The sequence below is a fragment of the Lepus europaeus genome, chromosome 4, assembly GCF_033115175.1.
Source record: "Lepus europaeus isolate LE1 chromosome 4, mLepTim1.pri, whole genome shotgun sequence".
NCBI lineage: Eukaryota > Metazoa > Chordata > Mammalia > Lagomorpha > Leporidae > Lepus > Lepus europaeus.
The window spans coordinates 51,726,363-51,746,860 of NC_084830.1; the positions used below are offsets into that span (position 1 = coordinate 51,726,363).

The 20,498-nt window shown below is 38.2% G+C and overlaps 1 protein-coding gene across 1 annotated transcript in view; it reads right to left on the reverse strand.

Moving 5' to 3' along the window:
* SLC26A7 (solute carrier family 26 member 7) overlaps positions 1–20,498 on the reverse strand; it is a 132,133-nt gene that overhangs the window by 25,509 nt on the left and 86,126 nt on the right. The window contains exons 8-12 of the mRNA XM_062189506.1: positions 18,732–18,845; positions 9,593–9,670; positions 8,228–8,323; positions 4,556–4,662; positions 3,132–3,198 (exon numbers count right to left, since the gene is read on the reverse strand). Of these exons, the coding sequence (XP_062045490.1) occupies positions 3,132–3,198; positions 4,556–4,662; positions 8,228–8,323; positions 9,593–9,670; positions 18,732–18,845 (462 nt within the window). The remainder of the gene's footprint in view (positions 1–3,131; positions 3,199–4,555; positions 4,663–8,227; positions 8,324–9,592; positions 9,671–18,731; positions 18,846–20,498) is intronic.

Genomic DNA, 20,498 nt, shown 5'->3' on the forward strand with positions numbered 1-20,498 from the left:
AAATAATTTACTTAGCCATCACTATTTTTGAAAAATGAAAATATGTCATAAAACGTTGAATGTCTACCATTCAGCTCATAATAGCATAGATTTCTTTCAGCTGAAATGTAACTAGAAAAAGAGGAGAGGTAACGTCAGGAATGTTGTTTCACTTGGTGCAGTCCTCGATTACACCGGTTTGCCAGGAGGTAGGTGAGAGATTCAGAAAACGAGAAGAAAAAGTTTTGACACAAAGCATGTCTGCATTGGCCATTTCCTCAATTATTACTGGCCTCACTTGCTGCTGTGCAACGAAACCATCTTACCTACGATCTTTGGGACAAGTGGTTGATCTAGAAATTGACAGGGTGGTAAATTCTGTGAAATAATAACTGCTTACCAACTAAGTACAGCAGTAATACTCCTTCTGGTTTTAGCACTAACTTAGAGGAGATATAGAAAAGAGGGACGCATACAAGCAGAGGGAAAGGAAGATGAAAGGAAAAGAAAGAAGGAAGGAATGGAGAAAAAATATTAGATAAGAGATTGGGACAATTCATTTAACTTCTCTCAAGTTCTTCACTTTTCAAATTAGGTAGATATTTAAAGCTGGCCATCAAAAATGTTTCTATAGCTATAAAACTAAACACTAGAAAGTGAGGGGATTTGCAACAAAAAGTCAAGAAAACAGACTAAATTGTGAAACTGATTTTTCATCATGAGAGAAACCCTTAAGCAACAGAAATAAAACATTAATTCTTGGACCTCTCATAATTAGGTATCAAAAAGCATCAAATCTTAGATCTACCCACTAATCACACCACATGATTATGCTAATATGCTCATATAAGGTAATATGAAAATTTTATATATATATATATATATAGAGAGAGAGAGAGAGAGAGAGAGAGCGCGTTCCAGAAAAGACCTTCTCAATGGGGTTGAATTCACTGCATGGGAAGAGATCTCCAAAATGGAAATGGGTATTCCATATGAAGAGGGGTTAGAGAGCACATAAAAAACATAAAAAGATGACCATTTGTTCTAAGTTAGCTAAAGATTTCACCTAATTGTTTGTGTTCAAATCTTGCCCTTAGCTTTTTTGTCCACATTTTTTGACACAAAGCACTAAATAAGTAATGAGGTATAATATTTTAAATAACATGAGATTTCCATGTAACAGTTATTATTCGGGGGCAGGGAGGCAGATGACTAGACTGGAATCAGAATCAAGATTGAGACAGAGAGAGAACTTCTCTGGCACTTCCACATTCCGACCCTAATTCACAAGAAGGTAAGGATTAGACAGATTCATTCACTAGTCAAGGTTAGAGCATGTGCACATGCAGGATGGGTACACAGAAGACTTCAGGGGCCCACAGATTAAGTCTGAAACTTTGTACAGACACTACATGGCCATAGAAATTTTAAGGAAAAAAACAAGGCAAAATGAGTGAAAAACTTCAACCTGGAACACCCTAAAAGTCTCTGAATTCAAATACCTCTCTGTAAGTGTATACTTTCCACATTTGCTAAGAACACAGCCCATTGTCCTTGGGAGTCACTGAAGGCCTCCTGACACTATGTCCGACTTTCTAGAAAATTGGAAATACCCTGACATTGATTCTTCTTGTAGGAAGTTGGTTCTCCCCATTCTGAGGGGAATCATGTGGTACCGAAACCAGTGAATGTGAAAAATAAATGAGATGGAGTTAGTCAAACATTTACAAAATAGGTTTAAAGAAAGGGCACTTTAAAAAATTTATTTATTTGAAAGACAGAGTTACAGAGAGAGGTAGAGACCGAGAGAGAGGTCTTCCATCCACTGGTTCACCCCCCAGATGGCCACATTGGAGCTGCGCCAATACGAAGCCAGGAGCCAGATTCTTCCAGGTCTCCCATGCAGGTGCAGGGGCCTGAGGACTTGGGCCATCTTGTACTGCTTTCCCAGGACATAGTAGAGAGCTTGATCGGAAGAGGAGCAGTCGGGACTAGAACAGGGCCAATATGGGATGCCGGCACTTCAGGCCAGGGCTTTAACCCTCTGCGTCACAGTGCCCCGAGAGGGTATGTTTTTTTTAATTAGCAAAAATAATGGAAGTCAATATTTCTCTCCCTCTCTTTAAACTATTGTGGTCATCCCTTCAAACTAGAACCTAGAATTCAAATGCTATCAAATATGCTTCCTAAGCATGGGTAAAGCAAAACAATTTATGTAAGCTGTTTTCTGAACCAAGTCTCCGAAAATGGGCATTTGGCACAACGGTTAAAACACCCCTCAGGGTGCTTGCATCCCATATTGGGGTACCTAGATTCAAGTCCTAGCTCTGCTTCCTATTAATGCTTCATGCCAATGCACACCCTGGGAGGAAGCAAACACATGAATCCTAGCCATCCACGTGGGAGATCCAGACTGAGTTCCAGTTCCCTAATCTCAGCCACGCCCATCCCTTCCCAATGAGGGCATTTAACAATGAACCATCAGAAAAGAGTTTGTTCTCTTGGTGGTCTCTCTCTCTCTCTTTCTCTCTCTCTCTCTCTCTCTCTCTCTCTCTCTCTCCCTCTCCCTCTCTCCCTCTTTCTGCAGCTTTCAAGTAAAAAATTTAAGTATATATAAAATAAGGTGTCCACTATGAAAGAATCCAATCATATTGGCATTTCCAGAATCGTCAGACTAAATGACCCTCTACTACAACACTCTCATTCAGTTTTAAAAAGAAACATACCAACAATAAGATGGGCCAACTAAGCTTTATTCCTTTCTTATTCTCTATTTTCCTCCATCTTTAATTTACAATAGACTATCAGTTCAGTTTGATTACATTAAGTAATTTTAGTACTGAAAAAGAGGTGTCCAATTGACTGAACTAATAAGGGCCATGATTCTACTGTGAGCTATATTTCTATGAAGAATGAAGTGGTCTTATCTGGACGCTCAATCCAAAGAGATTTTATTTTGTTGTATTGATTTGTTGCATGTCTATTGCCAAGTGTTTGGTGGCCATATATAACTGCTGGAACTTCATGCTATGAAAAATCAAATTTTCATGTTTTAAATGTCATGATTTATCTGCTTCTTCTATTATCTTTGAATTTATCACTCACAAAAGTTACTAATATTTACACAAAGAAAAAAATGAAAATAAACTTACTTCATCTATTTCTGTCTTCACCTTAAATTCCATTTCTTTCATGTTTTTTATGCTTAGAGTCATTGACCTAAAATAAAGTCAGATAGAAAATAAATTATTTCTTAATCACTAGATTAATAAGGAAGAAACAAAAAGGTAAGTAGTTTTATCTTGACAATTAGAACATGTCTGAAATGGTTTGGATCCTATGACCCATTTATTCATAAAATATCTGGGATAGTCCAGAATAATGGATAACAACAATGGCATCTAAGTAGAGATTAATACATGTAAATGACCTCACTGGGGTTCCCAGAGATCAATATCTGCAAGCCACAGGAAGTGGATGGGTAAAGCATTGCAAAAAATGTCTACAGAGCACATAGTATTTGATAAGATTTTACGTTTAAGGAAAGAGGGAATCAACAGCACAATGGGAACATATAATAATGAGTGTGTATATGTGTGTAGATTCCAGTAGATAAACATTCCAAAGCAGAAAAAGAATTGATCAAAATAGGGAAGTGGTTCATGGAAGTTCCATAAGTACACAAAAAGAGACAGTGTAGTCTTCAACAATTTATCTAGAAAATTATGAATATACATTTTCTGAAAAATAAAAGTTCTTAGTTATTTAATTTTCCATATGATAACATCTTTGTATGGTTTGTTTATCATTGTATACCATATCCTTTCACTTAACTAAAAAATCTCTATGATGTAATATAATGTAGCTAAAAGGTTTATTTTGATAGATTTTATATAGTCTTTTTTTTTTTTTTTGACAGGCAGAGTGGACAGTAAGAGAGAGAGACAGAGAGAAAGGTCTTCCTTTTTCCGTTGGTTCACCCCCCAGTGGCCGCTGAGGCCAGCGGGCTGCAGCTGGTGCACCGCGCTGATCCAAAGCCAGGAGCCAGGCGCCTTCTCCTGGTCTCCCATGCGGTGCAGGGCCCAAGGACCTGGGCCATCCTCCACTGCACTCCCGAGCCACAGCAGAGAGCTGGCCTGGAAGAGGAGCAATCGGGACAGAATCCGGCGCCCTGACGGGGACTAGAACCCAGTGTGCCAGCGCCGCAGGGGGAGGATTAGCCTATTGAGCCGTGGCACCGGCCTTATATATTCTCTTTTATAATGTTGATATTTTTCTTCATAAGGCCAACAATGTTACATATCATATGTAGATAAAACATTTTCTAATCTGCCTCTAACTTGCTCATAGCATGCAAAACATGATTATAGTTTTACATATGTTACATAGAAATTAAGTAACTGGCAACATCATAAAGGAAAGATCTTCAAAAAGTTCATGAAAATTCATATTATGAAAATACTGTGCATGTATTAAATTTTTTTGCATCTTTAATTCCATTTTCCATGAATTTTTGAAGTACCCTCAGGCTTTGCTGCTGTGTCAGTGTAAACAGAACATTTAAAAAAGATCTTACCTTGGGAAGCGTCCTATCACTATAGCTATGGTACAGACAACACCAAACAACAGTCCCACATTGGCAGCAAAGCAGATTGTAAACACATATGTACTAACCCAGATACCCTGGAAGAGAAACAGGAAGCAGAAGATGTGAATCTCATCTTCTTTGTAATTGTTAAGGTCCTCACAATGTTATTCTACAATCTTATCGCCTCCAAACCTCTAAGCAAGAATATGCTACTGATGGAATGAAAAATAAGGGCCCAGGAATATAGAAACAAATCCTAGCTCCCATAGAATCTCAGCAATAGAACTAGGAAAATTTTCATTCTTTTATTTCCGTGCTGCCAATCCTACCTTCAACCCAGGGCAAACACGATATTTAAGATCTGTAAGGAGTTGGTAGACGTGAGTTACTGGAAAACATGCCATAATTTCCCACTGCTTTTTCACTGAAGGTAATAATATTTTTTTAAGATTTATTTATTTATTTGAGTGGCAGAGTTACAGAGAAGAGAGAGACAGACAGACAGACAGAGAGGGATCTTTTATCTGCTGGTTCAATACCCAAACGGCCAGAGTTGGGCCGATCTGAAGCCAGGAGCCAGATGCTTCTTCCAGGTCTCCTACATGAGTGCAGGGGCCTTAGACCTTGGCCATCTTCTGCTGCTTTCCCAGGTGCACCAGCAGGAAGCTGGGTCAGAAGTGGAACAGACGAGACTCAAACTGACATCCAAATGGGATATTGGTGCCACAGGCAGAGGCTTAACCTACTATGCCAAAGTGCCAGCCCCTGAATGTGATAATATTATAAACAATTGCTTGCAGATTTTTTTATGCCTGACAATATTCTGTTTTCTAAGAGTTCTATAAAAATAACTAATGTAGTAGTTTAAAATGAATCAAATAATGCTAACATGCTACTCTTAGGTCAGTCAATATAAAAATCATTTTTTTTACAAAGGGTCACTTATTGTGAAAACCACAAAATTAGATATAATTCTTGAGAACATTCCAAAAGATTCAAGAAACTCTTTCTCCTTTAGTTGGAATTCCAAAATTATTGTAGTTTGGCCACCCCTTAAAAATTATAATTTGCAACAAGATATTATATTAGAATTGACATTTCTAGATTTAGTGATACCAAAAAAAATCTGTAAAAGCAAGATAATTAGTGAGATTCGGAAAGTTATACTTCCTAAACACAAAATCTAGCATTTAACCAACAGCAGGCTCACAAAATTTTCAAATACTCGCTTTCCTCCGAATAGCCTATATCACTTTTTCTATGCTTACTATTCTGTATTGATGTATTTCTGTCCCAATAGTTGTCTTATCACTTTAAAACATAAATCAAGGGGCTGGCGCTGTGCGTAGCAGGTAAACCCACCACCTGCAAAGTTGGCATCCCATGTGGGTGCTGGTTTCAGTTCTAACTTCTTGACTTCTGGTCCAGCCCCTGATAATGGCTTGAAAAAAGGAAACAAAGGTGGCTCAAGTGCTTGGGCCCCTGCATGCACGAGGAAGACCTGGATGAAGTTCCTGGCTCCTGGCTTTGGCCTGGCCCTGTGCTGGCCTTTCCTGCCATCTGGGAAATGAACCAATGGATGGAAGAACTCCGTGTCTCTGTCTCTCCTTCTCTCTATATATAGCTCTGACTTTAAATAAATAAACAAAACAAAACAAAAAAACATAATCCAATTCCATACACAAATGGAAGCGTTTGAAACTACTCTACAACCTGAATGAAAATAGCATAGAATCTTTGGGATTGGGTTTTTTCCCCCAGACAAGTTAGAAACATTTTTTAACTAGGAACACTTTCCCCATGTCTGTATTTATCTACACTGCACTTGAGAGATTAACAACAGATTATTTTGAAAATCTGAGACCTTGGAGGCAGATGAAAGGATTGTTATCTGTAAAATTCCTTTTGATATGGGAAAAACACTGCAAGTGAAAGAGAAAATATATTTAAAATGACTCGTATGTTAAGAGCTACCACCTACAAATGTATTGCCAAATTATTTATTTTGACATCATTTCCAGCCTATAATCTCATAGGTTATTCACGATTCAACAGTCATTTGAGTCTTCTGTTTATAAATGGTACATGCTTCCTACCGTATTACATTGTATTCAATCATATACAAATTAAGATTTTAGTTTTTGATCATTAATTCAACTTTCCTTGATAACCATGAGTCTTTGCTCATCCCTGTATGCTGAGTCTGACTGAGACAGAGTAACACGCCACCACAGGCTCTGTAAGTCCAGTTCCTCCCGATCTACCTCCATGATTCAAAATGGCATAGTGAACTAAAGATCCTGGTCCCTGCCAGTTAATATACCACAGAGCCTGGAGGCCAGGATTCATCAGAGCAACCCAAAGTTTTGGGACCATCTGGTTCTATTTTTAAAGCATATTTACTCTCCCACAACATCATCAATTATAAGCTCGGATCTTAATGTTTAATTATGTCCTGGGGCTACTCTTACAGCTTTGAAAAAAATATCAAATAGAAATTAATAACATAGATCAGTAAATAGTTCCCTTGGTTAGAGTAAGTCCCAACAGTACTCTGTAACAATTCCCGTAAAAGACCCAAATGTTGGTGTCACATTTATCAGGAATTGGGTAGCTCTTAGGCCCCTATTGTCTTTTATATTTTTCATGTGTTCTCAAATATTTCCTTCCTCCTTATTTTGCACTTATAACCTACAGTCACAAACTAACCCCAAGGCTGATATTAAGTAGGGAACATATAAATCCTCGCTCTTTGTTGGAAATGTATCAGTGTGAAGCACACTTTGGCAACCACTGAGTCACCTTGCCACTCTCTGACCTATTATACTATATTTTCATGACAAATTCATATTGTATTTTTGTAGATCTGAATTCTATTCCCAGTTTTCAGTTACTCAAGCTTAGCTCTGCCAGGACTGTATTTAGATCTCTATTTCCTCATTATTTCAGGAGGATTCTGATCTTCAATTCAAAATAGGCACTATTATCAATGGTTGTATGTAGGTGTGTCCTTCTTAACAATATTTGCTTCCAGAATTAAATCATAAGGTGGGGCTGGCGCTGTGGCATAGCAGGTAAAGCCGCTGCCTGCAGTGCTGGCATCCCATATGGGCGCTGGTTTGAGTCCCGGCTGCTCCACTTCGAATTCAGCTCTCTGCTATGGCCTGGGAAAGCAGTTGAAGATGGCCCAAGTCCTTGGAATCCTGCACCTGTGTGACAGACCCTGAAGAAGCTCCTGGCTCTTGGCTTCAGATTGGTGCAGCTCCAGCCATTTTATGGCCATTTGGGGAGTGAACCAGCAGATGGAAGACCTTTCTCTCTCTCTTCCTCTGCCTCTCTGTAAAATCTACCTTTTAAATAAATAAATAAATTGTTAAAAAAAAAATCATAAGGTAAATTGGGTTTTTTCAAACCACTCAAGTTAGTTAGCATTTCTTTGAAAGTTGTAAATTATATATTCATCAAATTGACAAATTCCATTTCTGTTTAACTACACACAATTTATGTTTAAATGCATTTATTGTGATTTTAGAAAGGTAATGATAAAGCATACAGGTCTCAGATAATTAAATCTATTTTCTATAAATAATGGTATTAGAGTTTATTTGGTAACATGTACTTAAGCCAAAGAGGAAGATTTTAGGTCAAATTTTTACTTACCCAATCAATTTTATCCACATTCCAGTACTTTTTTAAATCCCGGAACTGTATTAGCATTCCTTTCAGTCCCACAACAATAATACTTGCAAGAACACACTACAAATAAAAAATAAGTTGATGAAGAAGCAAGACCAAAATTTTAGTCTAAATATAAAAGGCCCAAATTATTTTTATTTGCTTGGTTCTAAAGCATTAGAGAAAGTAATCATCAATAGGGTAAAATACATCCTATTCTAAAAATTAAGTCTAAAAAAAGGAAAATAGGGGCTAGCACTGTGGTGTAGCAGGTAAAGTCACCGCCTGCAGGGCTAGCATCCCATATGAGCATCGGTTTGAGTCCCAGCTGCTCCACTTCCCATTCAGCTCTCTGCTATGGTCTGGGAAAGCAGTAGAAGATGGTCCAAGTGCTTGGGTCTCTGCACCTGCGTGGGAGACCCAGAAGAATCTCCTGGCTCTTGGCTTCTGATCAGCACAGCTCTGGCCATTGCAATCATTTAGGAATGAACCAGTGATGGAAGACCTCTCTCTGCCTCTGCCTCTCTGTAACTCTGCCTTTCAAATAAATACATAAATCTTTAAAAAAAAAAAAAAACAAAAAAAAAAGGAAAAAAAATCTGAGGAATTCTAAGGGTGAATGTCACAAAGCTGAATGTGCCCTTAACTATGATTATTCACTGCCATTTGCTTGAAATGTGTTGGTTGTAAAATATACATATATATCACATATTTTTGCAATTTCTTTAACTATCAATTATCTAGTTCCACCTAAAGATATTCAAACAACTTTTGGAAACTAGATTTGATTATTGAGCAGTCTTCTCATGGAAATAATATACTCTGATTACGCAACTAAAGATTTAAAAACAAAGGAACAAAATTGCTAAGTTCTCTGAAGACTGGGGTATTCTTTGTATCATGTTGGTGCTTCAGGCTTTTGAAGGGCAAGGTGACTGACTGATACTAGTCACTTCATATAATGGATGCGTCAAGAGTGGGAAAATGAGTTTTGTTCCCTAGCCTCTTGCCCCAGGACACATTTTCTAAGTTCTGATAAAATTCTTCCAAAGTCCACTTCTTATTAGGGAGAATGCCTAGTTCCACCCCTAGATAAATACTGAATAAATCCAGTTCCACAATGCCATTTTTGACACGAGAGCCAAAGAATTAGGACATAGACATGGGGCACCTATTCTTGCCTCATCAAATGTGCCATCAGTCCACCTTTCCCCCATTCAAACTTTATTTATATAACATGGTTTTCAGATTTAGGATTATTGAGGATATGCATCTAAGAAATTTTATATACAATGATTCTCATCAAAAGTAAAGTTACAATATAGATAGTGGAAAAAAAAACTACTGTACCATAGGCAGCCAATAAAGCAAAGGTCCTATTGCATAGATGACTATAAGGACGAAAATGCAAGATATTAGACAAGCCACCTGTAAAACACAAGACAGACAAAAAAGAAAGCCTTGAACATTTTATTATTCTAAAGCTATGGGAGGGGGGTATTATTCTTAGTTCATCTTGATTAGAAGTAACAAAACATTGGCAATAATTGTTAAACTGCATAGAGTGTCATTATCTATATTTTGCAGCTGAGGGAAGCCAAACATGACAGCTGACAAACTGGTGCCATCAAATTAAGTCACTGAAGAGAGAAAAGCAATTCCACACAAAGAAATAGGACACCATCCACTTTTATCACATATCACAGCAATGGCTTTTTGTTTAATAGTGAAAGTGACATTTCAATTAAAAATTCTATAGCCTGTTGTTGTTTACCCTGACTCCTCTCCTATTTTGTAGGGATAGTTTGAGCAAAAACTGAAAATGCACTTAGAGTTTTTCTGTGCTGATGACAAATTCCCAGGGAGCATTTACCCTCTGCTTTGGAGTTCTTTGTTAGTAATGGCTCTACTTATGAAGTGGTTATGTGAGATTAGACACCATCTCTGACAGTGGAATAGACTTAATTTTACTAATCCTAAATAGCCATCAGAATCATGTTCTAAACCACTCAGCCTGCTGACAAAAGGCAACTCAAAACACCTGACTCACATAACTATGCTCCATTTAATCGAGAACTTGATTTCACAGAAGCAAATGAACAAAAATGTTTGGCCAAATTGTCATTATAACAAGAAAAAAGGGATTTCTCAGGACCACAAAGAAGTCTAGAACACCATTATGGAGATATAAAAGGGAATTTGGATTAGAATGTCTTGAGTTAAAAAATAAATATTTAAACAAACAATCGGTATCAATGGCTGCAAGGACTCAGAACAATTGGAGTTCCCAGGCATTGCTGGTGAAAATGTGATATGGCACATTTTGGCATATGAAGTTAAGCACACATCAAAAGACCCAGGACTGCCTAAAAGAAATGAAAATATATACCTACATGAACTTGTACATGCATTTATAGAAACTATTGATATATACTTAAATTTGTAAATACCATGAATATACACTAATTAGTGAATAAATTGTGCCACATCCATACAATAGAATACAACTCAGCAATTGAAAAAGAATGTGGCTGAAATTCAATCCCAGTAAGCCTAGGAAGTTAGCTGGACTAGACACAGAAAGCTGTATACTTTCAGGTTTCATATGTACAACATTCTGAAAAAAGACTAATTATGGGATGCCAGAGGTCAAAGAAATGGTCACAAAGGAGCATAAGGAAACTTGGTGGGGTGATAGAAAATATTCTATATTCTGATTGTGTTTGTGGTTACACCGGAATATACTCTTCCAAATTAAGTGAATTATATAACTAAAAAGGATGAATTTTACTAACTGGAACTATACCTCATAAACCTGAATATTTAAGAAAAGTAAATTAGGGGAAGGATCTGTAATAATTGTTTCTATATATGGGTATACTCAGAGTCAGCCCAGCGGCAGTGCTCATTCTGAGCTGAACACTATTAAAAGGTATATTGTGGGAAGTGGGGAATGGAGTGGAAGTGGCTATAAATATCCAGCCAATCCAGTGGTCATTCAAGAACAGACATAGGAACTGACCCGCGTGGGTAAAGTCCGAGGGAATCTGGTGTTCCATCCATTTTTAGTGGAAATCATCAGCACATAATGGGGATAACAATTCTTATGTGAGAAACCATTAGGGAATCAATGATTGTCCACTAAAGGTTATAGTACACCAGGTCATCACTACACTGATTACTTAGGAGTTATTGGTGATTTTACATATTAAAAATTTTTAAAACAATAAAATAAAAAGCTTGTCATTCCACTCGACTATGAAAGCTATAGGATCCATCCAGAAAGTCCAGTAAGTTGACTCAGTAAACCCATATTTATATGGAAATAAAAAACACCAGCTACTAAGAGCTACTGCAAGACAAAAGACAATAGCATGCACCCCTTTTGTGGAACTCTTCACTCATACATTTTCAGTGTTTCTGAAAACAGAATCCTAAATCTCAAGCATTGAAATGAACTTTGAGCAGTCACAGTCAAAAATCCTTGGAAGGATTTGAGGCACAGAGAGGCAAAGTGACTTGCCCAAGGTCAGAAAGCTAGGGAGTTAGAAGACATGAAGGTAATAGGGGATAGGTACTGCACCAGGACCCGTGAAAGCCAAATTTATTTTCAGATTCCTAGATATATTACAATGCACTAAAGTTGTTATAGAAATTACAATGCAACTCCACAATTTTATTCAGAAATAGTAAATTACAAGTACACTTGGGCTTTTCTTCCAAACGATATTTAACTGTCTTTTATTGGCATGGTGTTTTGTATATACATCAACAGCACTCACTGAATTACAATTCAATCTTGTAGGCAAAGTAAGTTAAAAGTTAAATGGATTTTATTTCACAAAGATTAACAAACTATTTGTTTAATGTTGTGAGTCATAATGAAATAGACCACGTATGCAAATGCTTTATGCTAGAAACCTGAATGGACTTGTTTTATTTTTTTGATGCACGACATCAAAAGACAAGTAAACTTAATTGGACGAGCAACCCTTACCAATTCTGCCAAATATATCTGTCCCTAGTCATGGAAACTAATAATAGAATAGTGTCTGCTTTCAAAGCTCTCAGAATAGTGATATTCATTCATTCACTCCATAATTAAGAGGCCCAGGCACTGAAGTTTGAATTTAAAAAAAAAAATCTAAAATTATGCAGTCCATTATTCTATAATCAGCCAAGTTGGCAATTTAAAAAAAAAAAAGTTAAACTAAGATCAGATATTTGCGGTGCTAAACAATTATTTTGTTTCTTAAAAGATTTATTTACAGAGAGAGAGGGGAGAGACAGAGAGAGAAATCTTCCATCTGCTGGTTCACTCCCCAAATGGCTACAACAGCTGGGGCTGGGCCAGGCCAATGCCAGGTGCCCAGAGTGTCTTCCAGTTCTCCCATGTGGGTGCAGGCTCCCAATCACTTGGGTCAATTTCGACTGCTTTCTTAGGTGCAGTAACAGGGAGCTGGATCAGAAGTGGAACAGCCAGGACTCGAACTGGCACCCATATGGGATGTCAGCACTGCAGGTGGAGGGTTTACTCACTATGCCACAGCACCAGCCCTTATACAATTATTTTCAAACTTCAGTTTTCTATCATAATTCACTAACTATATTTCTAAATATCAACCATTTTCTGAATATCTATGAATATTACTTTGTACATAAGGAAACACTTTTTTGCATATCTTTGATCTACCCAGAGAAACATTTTTGAAGGCAAGTTACAATCAGAACAAGAGAGATAAACATGTTCCCCTTTTATTTAATCTCAAAACACAAACAAAAGTTAAGTAGTTCCTTCTTAATAAGTTCCAGGTTGACTTACATTGTAATTAGTAAAGAACAGCACTCACATCCTTAATTATCCAAGCAGCAAATATTGTCTAAGTATTTTACTCTTCAGTTCTTGCAATGTCACACTAATTAAATGGCCAAAGATAATTTTTTGTTTAAAACCACAGCTAATTGCACATACAAGTTAATTTTACATAAAAGATAATAAAATAACCTACATTATCTTCTCGTTATGTCTTCAAATATTACATCTGTTGTGCCTTATTTACATAGGTGACCACTGTATGCATGAGTGGTATCCACACCTAAACGTTTGCTGAAGGAAGAAGGAAGTGTCAGTCATTTCCTTCCTAAGCAGCTGTCAAAGAATGCAAAGTAGACCTAGAATTCACTATATGACAACTTTGTGGAAAGCAGGGGAATGGAGAAGTAGATTCAATGCGACAAAAGAGAGAGAGAATGAATCTTGGGTAACTAAGACTAAATTAGAAAGGCTTCAATGAAAGTCATGAGCCCAATGCTCATAAAAGAAAGAAACACAGTTTGGTAAATTGAATCCAGAGATAAATTCCAGTTTGCAGGAAGATAGAGCAGCTGTTGTTTTCAGTTATGATTGAGGTGCCTCTGCTGCACATGTCGTCTCTCATCCCTCAGGGAACCATGACGCCTCCCGCACTCCCGGAGGAGCCCCAGGAAATCTCCTCTTCTGGGATCAAAGAGAAGCATGCAGGGTAGAGAGACAGGGGAATGCTGAGCTCCCTCATTAACTAACATTATTCAGAGGTAAGGAGGGAAGGAAGAATGATAACATTTATTTGTGCTATTTTCTTTTTTAAAAATGTTTGAAAGACTGACTTCCAAAGAGAGAGAGAGACAGAGACAGAGACAAAGAGATAAAAAGATCTTTCATCCTCTGGTTCACTCCCCAGATGGCCACATACGGGACTGGCCCAGGCTGAAGCCAGGATCCCGGGCTTCTTCCACGTCTCCCACATGGATGCAGGGGCCATCTGCTGCTGCTTTCCCAGGCTCATTAGCAGGGAGGTGGATGGAAAGAGTAGTAGCCAAAACTCAAACTGGCACACTCATGGAATGTCAGCATCACAGGCGGCGACTTAACCTGCTAAGCCACAACGCAGGTCTCTTGTGTTGTTTTTGAGGCAGTAGGGAGATTTTTTTTATTCTCCAAATAGCCTTTCTTAGATGTACATGCTTTGCATACCAATCAAAAGGGATCCTTATAAAAAGGGTTTCTACAAGTGTAGAATAAAAGTTGTCACCCTTTGGTTACAACTCTTGGAATTAAATGATGAATATCTTTTGTTATTTCAATTCAAACATTTTCATTTTATTCTTTAATAAATTGAATGGCTTTATCATCAACTCATTTTTACACAAAATGGTTCTAAATTCACTGTCTAATAAAGCCAGGTGCAGCTATTGAGCAGTTGAAATGTGACTGGTCCATATTAAGATGTGCTGCAAATGTGAAATACACATCAAATTTCAAAGCCTTAGTAGGAAAGAAAAATAATGTAAAAATAGCATTAATAATCTCCAGGCAGATTCCATATGGAAACAACATGGTGCTTACACCACAGATTGGGACACCTTCTTCCCATATTGGAATGCTTGGCTTTGGGTCCTAGCTGATGTTGATTCCCTTTCCATCCAATGCACACTCTGGGAGGCATTAAGGGACGATTCAAGTAGTGGGTCCCTGCCACCAGCTTTGGCTGAGTTACAAGCATTTGCTGAGTGAACCGGTGGGTGAGTGTTCTTTCCCTCCCTATAAAATTAATTAATTTGTAGAAATGTAAATAGTATTTTGTCTCTAATTGGTAAATTCAAGTACACTTTTAAAATTAATTCTTCTTAAATACAGTTACCAGAAAATTTAAATTCCCTGTGTAGCTTATATTGTTTCTACTGAACAGTGTTACATCACTATTATATATGTAATATATAGGATGCTAAGCGTAGCTTTTAGTGGGATTTTCTTAACTTCAAAAATACTATATTAAGTGATAAGAAAAACTCCCTGGCCTGACCTGTCCCTTCTAATGTCAGCAAAACTGAATTACTGGATAATTTCATTTTTCATTCATTCTTTCCTCCTAGAGTTATTAACACCTAACTATGCCAGGACCTGAGCCAGACTTTAACGCAAAGGTAGAAGGCAAACATCAATCATATGATCACACTCCTACACTTTTAATGTCAAACAGTACTAAAGACTCAGAAAGAAAAGAATATAACTGTCCCAGAAGTGGCGGTGAGATCTGAAGGGTGGCAGGAATGAACTTAGGGGAGAAGGAGAAGGCAGCTACAACACCACCAGAGCCCGTGAGGGACAAAGGACCGTGCACCCAGAAAGCTGCACATGAGGTAGAGGACAGCCCAAGATGAGGCTGTGCATGGATGCACTCAGAGCCTCACAGGCAACATGGAGGTCTGAATTCTAAGATCTATCAAAGCCTTTCATGGACTTTAAGTGGGAAAAATATGAGCATCTGTGCATGTTAAAAAGATAACTTTCAACATAAATACTGTATGACAGTATTTACTACAGAAATACCAAAAATGTTTCTGAATAAAATCAGTTGACAAATAACAAGTGTAAACCCCTTTAACAGGTTGTCATTAGCCTAAAAGTTGAGGGACTTTTACATCTTCTAGATTAATTTACTGAGTATAAGTCTAGTCCCTAAGAGAGTGAGAACCATTTAAGGGTCTGTTTTGTGAGATCCTATCACATAAAAAAAAACTACTTTTACAAATATCCCTATTAGAACAAAACTTTTAAGACTTGGCTAGCCTAGCACATTATTCAAACTATGTCAGTTTTCAGTTATACCCACATAAACTTCACAGTTGTAGTGTTAAAGGTCTGAAATGACTACCATGGGAAAGCATCCTCCATTGGGGTACCCACACTAAATCAGATTCTTTCCCTGTGCAATTTAAGGGGAACTGTTGGAAGAGTTAGTGATCTTGTCAGCAAGCAGAAGAGCATGAAATTATTCAGCTGCTAAACTTTGTCTCCCTGAACTAGTGTTTTGTTAGATTTCTCTCATTTTTTTTTGAAGTCTGATTGATAGAATTCCATATACAGAAAAGAACTCTACAAAATTTAGAGAAGTTTTTTTGTTCTAATATATCAAATGTGCACCCTGTAGAATAAAGAAGAGAAAGAGTATTTCTCTAACCTTACTCATAGTCAAACAAATGTATGCTCAATTCAAATGATAAAAGATACAGCCAGAGTTTAAAAATCAGCACATGCTTTCTCAAAAATATTCTCTTTCAGATATCCAATGTTAAAAATAACAGCAGTTATTCGGATGGTTTCATTATCACTATTAATTAGAAAAGTATGGTAATGTCAAAGGAAATCCCAGCTACAGAACCTGTTCAAGACAGAAACTTCCCAGGGGTTCTATTTCAACCTTCTCTGTCCATCTGACCAGTGAAGCTAGGCTGCTCAAGATTCCCCAGCACATCAGTGGATCAGCTTGGACTCAAAAACCTTCTTTGTTGCATCCCAACCAAACCATGGTATTTTTATATTAAATGTCAAACCAGAGGTTCTGAAAAATCCTAGTATTTTTAAAACACTTAATAATAAAATCAATGATGGTTATTAACATTTAAAGAATTTTTATGTGATGCTCAGGAATTGGTGCTAAATAAGCACACATTAACTCAGTTCTTAGAATAATTCTACTTTAATAGCCATACCCACTTAATCTAGAGAGGTTAAGTTACTTATGCACAATCACCCAACCATGAGTGGTGGAGGTGGGTAGGACACAAGTTCAGGCTCTGGCACGTAAACCCTTACCTACTCACTACATTTACCCAGCCAGAACATGAAGAGAGGAATTCTATTGGACTCACTCTTACGGGAAATCGAGGGAAACTATTATAAAACTCTAGACGTGTACAGGTAGGAGAGTCCTCAGAATAAAGGATGACCTTGAAGTTGGCTATAAATTCAAATGTTTAAATTTAGATCACAAATATTTTGAAAGTATGCTTCACAGAAATGTTTATGCTACTGGACACAATACACATAACCATGAAATACTACCTGTGTAGAATTCCATGAGATTACTTAATCTCATGTCAAACAGGGTTGCATGAGGACATCAGCAGTTGAGTTGTGGCAATTTGTCAAATTAGAATACATTAAGAATTGGTTGTTGCTTCCCCTCTGCCCTATGGTATATTGTTCGTAGTTTTCTTAACCTCATGCTATATTTAATATGTTTACCCATATTACTCTTGCCATTGCCTCCAGGTCAAAAACCATATGCTTTCAAGTTTATTCTTCTACAACTTTAAAAAAAAAAAACTGCTTAATATAAGACAAATAACAAATATTTGAATTTACACATAAAATGAATTTAATAATAAATAATTTACACATAAAATGAATTAAAATACATTTTCATTCCATTCCTATTTTAAAAGTGAATTGTTTCATTATCCAGCTGTTAATGTTAATTTCTTATACTAACGTATACACAGGAGCTGGTGTTGTAGCTGAGAGAGTTAAACTTGCAAAACCATTATCTCATATCAGAGTGCCAGTTCCAGTGTTGGCTGCTCTGCTTCCGATCCAGCTCCTTGCTAATGCACCTGGGAAAGCAGTAGAAGATGGCCCAAGTACTTGGATCCCTGTACCATTGTGGGAGACACAGAGTTCCTGGCTCCTTGGCTTCTGCCTGGCCCAGCCCTGGCTCTTGCACATATTTGGGGAGTGAACCTGCAGATAGAATATGTCTCTAGCTCTCTGTCTCCTTCTTCCTCTGCCTTTTAAATAAATGATATCTTTAAAAAGATATATATGAATTTTTCTTCCATAGAATAGTGGTTAGGAGTAAAAGATTTGGAATAAATCCATTTCGGTTCAAATTCCAGCTCTGCCACTCACAAGTTCTGTTACCTGAGTAAATTATTTCAACCTTTTTTCTCGACTTTCTCAAATAGAAACTGAAGACAATAATTATCCATCCTTATAGAGTTGCCTAAAGGATTAAATTAGTTCATTCATATAAAAGTTATGACACACAATGCCTGGCACATGAGTCAATATTGTTTACATCAACACTACCACTATCACCATCATCACCATCATCCCCATCATCATCATCATCATCACCTACCAGTACACTGCATAATGCCAGGCACATAGCAGGCTCCCAATAAATGCTGATTTTATTTAAATTCCTAAAAAAAAAAACCCACTGTTTCTTTAACCTAAAATGTATGAAGACATATTATACCATATTTACACCCTTGTACATCAATATAGGCAGGAGTTTCAGTGTCAACGGTTGATTTTGCATATAACTGATTTTATTTCATTTGAAGTGAACAAAAATAGGAAATGCCGCATTGACTGTTTCCAATAACAGAAAGAAATCAGAGGCACCACTAGAGGGAGCCTTGGTCAAAGGTTGCCAGCAAGGAAGCGGTCCTTTCTGCAGGACGTTTCAGCCTGCAGCGAACTACTTAGTCTCTAGAAGGGTCGTTCTCAGGGAAGGGAAGGGAGAGACTTCCTTGAGGCTACTTAGGAAAATCTGAGGTAGTGTAAGTATTCTCAGGACTTAAAGAGAAGCTCGCTCTTCCCACTTTCCGAAATACGAATGAAAGTCCCATAGTTTTTGAGTCCCTGCGGAACAACGGTTACCTGTGTCTTCGCCCCTGTGCTGTACAGGACAGCGGTCCTTCCCATGGCAGCAGCACTTGGGATGCAGAAGAGAAACGAAGAAATCACATTGCTGAGTCCATGGGCCAAAAATTCCTGTAGGGTGGATATAGAATATGCCATTCCTTAATCACATCAACGTGGAGGCCATGAGCACAACTTGTCAAAGAAGGAGCCTTGTTTGTATTCAACTCTGTTCTCCTCACCCGTTGGGATTTAACAATTATAATAAAAATAGCTCACATTTATTGAGTGCTTACAATGAGCCAGAAACTGTTCTAAGCCATTGACTCATTCAATCTTCATAACAACCTGATACGGAAATACTACTTATTTATGTTTCCTGCTGCTGTGTTTTAAGTCACCACAGTCAGGCTTTTGTTCCCACCACTCCATCAATAATCTCCACAATGCTGAATTCAATGGTTAATTCTTTCTTTATCTGGCCTAAAAGAGACATTTGACACAGTTGCTCAATTCTTCCTCCCTAAATGCTTTTTCACTTGCTTCCAGGACCTCACACTCTCCTGGTTTCTGCCCACCTCCCTTGCCACCCCTTCTCAATTTCCTTTGTGGTTCCTTCTCATCTAAACCATTGCAAATATTGGAATCCTTCTCATCTATCTACATCTTAGCTACCCAAATATATGTTGACAACCCCGACATTCCTGTCTCCAGCTTGGCCCACTCTTTTGAACTTCAGGCCAGCAGCTACCTCAAACTTAACTTGGGCTGCAGCTTTCTACTGTGCAATCTGGTCCTCCCACATTCTTCTCCATCTCAAGTCCCATTTGCTTAGGTCAAAGCTTTACAGTTACTCTTGGCTCCACCAACCCCAACCCCATGTCCCAGATGACACCTGGATTCAGATCCAGAATCCATGCTCTTCTCATTTCATTCACCCTCATCTAAGTCATCAAATCTCACCTGGATACTTGCAAAAGCTTCCTAACAGTTTCCTGCTTCTGTTGTTGCCAGTAGCACAAATATTTCTCCCTCATAGAACTGTGGTTCTGGCAAGGGAATGCTGAGAGTAAACAAGGTAAATATTGGAAAGTAAAGCAAAGGAGGGCATGGGGAAATTTGGAGTTTAAGATTTTAATTTTTTATACATTTTTATTTTTCATGTTTATTCATTTGAAACTGCGTAGAGAAAGAGAGAGAAGCCAGCGCTGTGGCTCAACAGGCTAATCTTCTGCCTTGTGGCGCCGGCACACCAGGTTCTAGTCCCGGTCAGGGCACTGGATCCTGTCCCAGTTGCCCCTCTTCCAGGCCAGCTCTCTGCTATGGCCTGGGAGTGCAGTGGAGGATGGCCCAAGTGCTTGGGCCCTGCACCCCATGGGAGACCAGGAGAAGCACCTGGCTCCTGCCTTGGGATCAGTGCGGTGTGCTGGCCGCAGCGTGGCAGCCATTGGAGGGTGAACCTACGGCAAAGGAAGACCTTTCTCTCTGTCTCTCTCTCACTGTCCACTCTGTCTGTCAAAAATAAAAAGAGAGAGAGAGAGAGAGAGAGAGAGAGAGAGACAGAAAAACAGAGACATACAGAGAGAGAAATCTGCTGGCTAATTCCCCCAAGTGTCTGCAATGGCTGTGGCTGGACCATGCTGAAGCCAGGAGCCCATAACGCTATCAGGGTCTTCCAGGTGTGTGGCAGAAACCTCATCACTTGCACCATCTCCTGATGCCTCTCAGTTTATATATGAGCAGGAGACTGGCATTAAAAGTAAAACCAAGACTATACCCAGGCAC